At 32.3% G+C, this 5,498-nt stretch overlaps 1 protein-coding gene across 1 annotated transcript in view; it reads right to left on the minus strand.

The window, feature by feature from the left end:
- Window positions 1–2,311, minus strand: part of LOC106683513 (homeobox protein HMX3) — an 82,854-nt gene extending 80,543 nt beyond the window's left edge. Inside the window, exon 1 of the mRNA XM_067051816.1 lies at window positions 2,052–2,311. Within this exon, the coding sequence (XP_066907917.1) occupies window positions 2,052–2,212 (161 nt within the window). The 5' untranslated portion in view covers window positions 2,213–2,311. The remainder of the gene's footprint in view (window positions 1–2,051) is intronic.
- Window positions 2,312–5,498: the final 3,187 nt, after the last annotated feature.

Genomic DNA, 5,498 nt, shown 5'->3' on the forward strand with positions numbered 1-5,498 from the left:
TAACACATATATGTAAGTATTAATTTATGATTAAGTTAAATTTATTAGACTAATCTAATATACTTTAAAATTAAAATTATTTCTGTGGCTTATATGACCAAAGTCCAAATTCCTAATTCGGAAGAATAAATCCGAAAAACTAAAACTCATGATTTTCATAAACTAGAGAGGACATATCCTGCTGATACAAAAATAAATAGAGGCTCTTATAAAAACATAGTTTTCTCATGTAAATTATTTAATAGAGGGAGAAATCCTTTATTAATCTATGGTGCCCAAATACATCAATCAATCCGTGATCGGACATATATAAAATACATATATCTACATGATATAATAAAAAAGAAAGAAAAGTTTTTTCTAATTATTTTTTTATAATTTATAATTTAATAATTGACTGAGTGTTGGCTTCATAGCTCCAGACGCCTTGATGATGGTCTGAAATTCTGGCCGAAACGTTGACACTAATAAATATGTTCTTCACTGACCGGACCCCTAACCATTTTCTCACATTGTAATTATATAATTTTTCTTGTTTTACTCCGATTCCTCGTTTTATTGAGAGTTATAACGTAACTTTGTATAAATTAATGTTTTCAAATGCCGCTTCACTCATTGTATGTAAACGTTTTCAAATTGAGATAAGACAGTCCGCTTGACGGAGATACGGGGGCGGGTCAGGTAGGCGAATACAGGAATTATTTTTGCTGTTAACATTTATGCATCGACTAATTGACTACCTGTCTGTATAGATAGATTTATAAGCTGTATAGCTCAGTCTATAATCACTTATTAGTGTATAAACGATTTTTTATTATTTAATATTAATCATAGTTAGTTATTATCATATTTATTTATTTTATTTTTATTGCCGGTTAATTCGGGGAAATCGGTAACGCGGAACCAGAATAATCTGGGTTCTACGGCATCATTCATATTTATTTGTACTTTATATTATTCATTAATCAAATTATAAGCTATATTAATCACTCCTAATATATAATTTTATAAATCCTCATATTTTTTATAACGTCCGTTATATTAAATTACAAATAATTTTAATTGGAGTTCTACTACATTAATTATATTTATTTATTATGGATTTCATTTTTCAAGGCACAGATGAATGTATCATTAGTTAACGTTATTGTTTAAACAATATTAGGTTATAAAGTTTAATCAATATGGCAGTATGAAAATATTTCTAAAAGAAAGGTATGAACATAATAATTGAGACAATTGATTATAAGGTTTTAATTGTATTGTATATGCAATTTTTTTGATAGTTGTAGGAATATTGTTTGTACTTAAAGAACGGGAAAACCGGAACATTGTACAGATAAATAAAGAACGTTTTTTACCTTGTCATCTAATGAAAAAAAAAAGTTTTCAAATAAATTAAATTGTAAGACTTGTTTGACGTTCGTAATAAGAAACTTCTGAATGATTGAAAAATTATTTTGAACTTTAATATTAAGTAGTATCTAATAAGGAAAACATATAATAATTATTTTTAAAAATAATTTTTTTTTTTTTTAGTACTAGTGTACAAAAGATGCTTCAGAGGAAATCTTTTAATTTATTCTATCTTCGTTTAGAAGCAATAAACTAATTCCTGGACGTATCCTTTTTAACAGAGGATAGATAAGTTTTGATATATTTTTTTTTGTAATGTGAAACATTACGTTCTGTCTAATATTTATTTACAAATAATAAATAGAAGAAAAAATAATATTACAAATAACTTCCACTTGTAGAGGAAAGGGCCGGACTCCGAAAGATCCCAGTGCTTCTTTCTCAGCCGCGTCAGGTATTAAAAATTTAATATTAAAATTGATTTTTGAAGGATTTGGCTGTTGTATATACTATTTTGAGTTTTTCCTGTATGATTTTCTAACCGGGTTTTCCCGTCTTTGTTCTAAGAATGAAGCTTATTTTCTATAAGTTATTTATAAAACTGGAGCTTTTTTTGTACACTAGTACCCTTAAACAATGTCATAACACAATTTTAACTATCACAGTAATATACACATAAGTTGAGTGACAATTACCTCGAGAGCATGGCAGCATCCGGAGGCGGCGGGATGGCTGGAGGCGGTTCTGAAGGGCGACTGTCCCTACTGAGGATGCTGGAGATGGAGAAGCTGGTAAAGGACCTCTTGGGCTCCTCTTCCTCTTCGGACACGACGTCGATCTGCGGGGATTCGGACATTGTGGATCACGACAACAACAGAAGCTTCCTACTCCATGACACGACGGGCCTGTGGCCACTAAGCGACTGATGCTTGTCAACAAGAGGAGGGGAGGGGGCTACCAGTAACCCCTGTTTTATCGTCCTTGATAAAACTCCGAGAGTTGTTTGCCGGAGTGGGCGGAGCCAGAGGAGGAGAGGGGATGGGCTGAAGGCGATTGGCCGAGGGGAGGCGGGGGGCGGGGCCTGCTCGCGGTCGATAAGCCACTTGCCGCAAGACTTAACACCTCTATCCCCCCTCACCTTTACTTAAGCTAATGCAATACATTGTAGCATTGTAAGGTAACTGTTGGTGGGAGCTTCGTACTAATTGGCCTTCTCAAAGTAGGTCTCCCCTCCCCCATCCTCTCTCCCTCTCCCTCTCTCTCCTTCACTCTCTCTCTCACTCTCTCTCTTATTTCTACTATTTACTAAACAATTACGTTCTGCCATTATTAACCCAAACCACCCTTCTAATTATGAATTTTACTTATTTAATATTTTGCACCACTTTACAATTACTGAGATATTCATTTGTTTTAACCATTTACGCTCATAATACATATTTAAATTTAACTTTATTAAATTAATAGCATGAATAATCCATTTTCGTAATTTTATTTAATGACTTATAAAATGTTTTTACTCTAGAACTTTTTTCAAGACCCAATATAAATATATAATTCAAAAACCAGAGTGAAAAAAAGTCAGTTATTTCACCCAAATTTTTTATTACTTTAATGAAAACTATGTATAATTAATAGTCAAAATTGATAAGTCTGCCAAGTTTGGGTAAGGGGAATAAAAATGGTGGCTATTCTAAACGTAAAAAAAAAAAATATTGCCCAGACATTTTATTTAGCAAATATCATGAAAAATACTACTCTTGTGAATATAAGTGTCATAAACTACTTTATAGCACATTAAACAAGCTTTAATTTGAGTGCTAGCAGACATCTGTATGTCTCATAGTTCCGGAGATATATGTTTTCACAAATCCATTTTTCACCAATTCACAAACATATCCAAACAACTAGAAATTAATAATTTGTGAATTTATTTGGTCAAATATCATAAAAACTACTTCTCTTACGATGGATAAACCTTATAACTACTATATTTAACATATAACTAGCTTTAATTTGAGTGCTAGCAGACATCTGTACGTCGTATGGTTCCTGAGATGTTTTTATAAAAATTCAATTATTTTTAATGTGAGTAATAATAGACATTTGTATACCGAATGGTTTTGGAGATATACATTTATCAAAATAAATTCACTGACAACTGATTTTTCAGTGCATTTTTTTATGAAATGTTTTTTACAAAGCTCCCTAGATATAGCTAATAACTATCGAGCGTAAAAAGCTTTATTAGGGCTCATATTTTAGCAAATTTACTTTACTTTAAATGATGTTGTATTAGATTTTCTCGTGTTGTGGAAAATTTTACAGATATGGATCTCTAAAAGAAAAATTAATTTTTTTAACGTTTAAAAACAGTCGCCATTTTTTATTACCTATACTTAGTAGACTTATAAATTTTTACTAGTAATTATACATATTTTTTATTAAAGTGATCAAAAATGGAGATGAAACAACTGCCTTTTTACCCCGCCTCTTGTACAATTCGGAGATCTTATATAAGCAACAAACGAACATTTTAGTTTCATTTATTTATTTAAATTATAAGGTCATATCTTGAGGATAAATTTGTCGTCGTTAATCAGGATGTGAAACATCCAGACTATTGTCAAATCGGCGCGGGGGTTCTGCAGGGAAGTATTTTAGGCCCTATTCTGTTCTCTATTTATACTTCCAAAAACCGATTTATCCGACATTCCAAAAACAACTAACATAATGCTCGCAACTTGCGCAGATGGCACTGTAATATTTTCCACGCTAACTCAACCACAGCTTTTTACAACGTACGGAATCGAATCAGGTTACATTGACACATAGATGTTTAAACTGCCATCAACTACCACTTTTCAATATTCCGTTACCTAAGTAGAAATAAAATTTTAGGGACTTACGATGGACAGACGAGTGACCTGAAAATCATAAGTGAAAAGTTTGAAAAAAAAAATTTCTCTTTCTCCTCGAATCCCCGACTTTCCTCATTTCAACGATTACTACATCCTTTATTTATTTATTTATTTATTGATACTTACAACTGTATAAAAAATACCACAGGTAAATTTGATCATAATGACATAATGATATGATACAGCATGTAGAGAAACTACCCAGTAGTAGAACTCTAAACATACTCTAAACAGTTGTAAATAATAAATAAGTAATAAAAAAAAACAAAATATTTAACACATCATGAATTCCAAATTTCAGCTTGTAGTTTTATTGTTACTAATTCTTAGCCAATACTGAGAACAAATTTTTGATCATCCTTTAGTCAGTCTAATTATTAAATAACTCCCATATTTCATTGTTAAAAATGAAATATAGATGATTTAAATGAGCAAACGATTCATAAATACTTTAAACTACGGCACATGATTTTACCGAACGAGATGGGAAACGTATTTAATGCAATTAGTGGACTAATAACGGTAGAATGCATCGTTGGCCATAGAGCTAACAGGTAGTCATAATTACCTTTTGCTCCAATGAACAGGTATATAAATCTAATTCATTAATAAATTAATATAGCACCATCGGGAATTAAGTGACAATTATAAAGTCTATTATAGAGAGTGAGGCCCCCCTCCATTTCGAACTAATCCTGTCAATAAACATTAATTACCCTTCCAGCCCTCTTTGAATTTCTCTGAAAATTTAGCCATATTTAGAAATTGCATTGATGGAACGAGATTTCAACAAACGATTAAAACTTTAACCCAGGTCGCATGTCACCTCTCACGTGACAGTACTGTCACATGGGAGGTGACAGTACTGTCACATGGGAGGTGACAGTACTGTCACAGGGGAGGTGACAAAGCGAAAAGTCGAAACTCCCTGATTTTAAGTTCTTGAGCAAATTTGTTTTTGAGGTCCGTGGTGGATTGTACTTATATTTCGTAAGGTGGATATGTCGGGAAAGTTTACTATCAAGGCGTATACATATGACAGTTAAACATGGCAGTTAATGCAACTGTTGGTGAACTTGCACTTAGTCAAGGAGCCAAGTATGAGTGCATCTCCACTGATAATTCCGAGACCTGAGTCATCACTTCTTAGCCTTTATATTCCTAGCCCAAACACTCCTCCGTTCCAGTCACAGTTTCGATCATCTTACAGCGTTATTTAGA

This window comes from Halyomorpha halys, unplaced genomic scaffold (genome assembly GCF_000696795.3).
Source record: "Halyomorpha halys isolate HHAL.00 unplaced genomic scaffold, Hhal_1.1 Scaffold492.1, whole genome shotgun sequence".
NCBI classification, from domain to species: domain Eukaryota; kingdom Metazoa; phylum Arthropoda; class Insecta; order Hemiptera; family Pentatomidae; genus Halyomorpha; species Halyomorpha halys.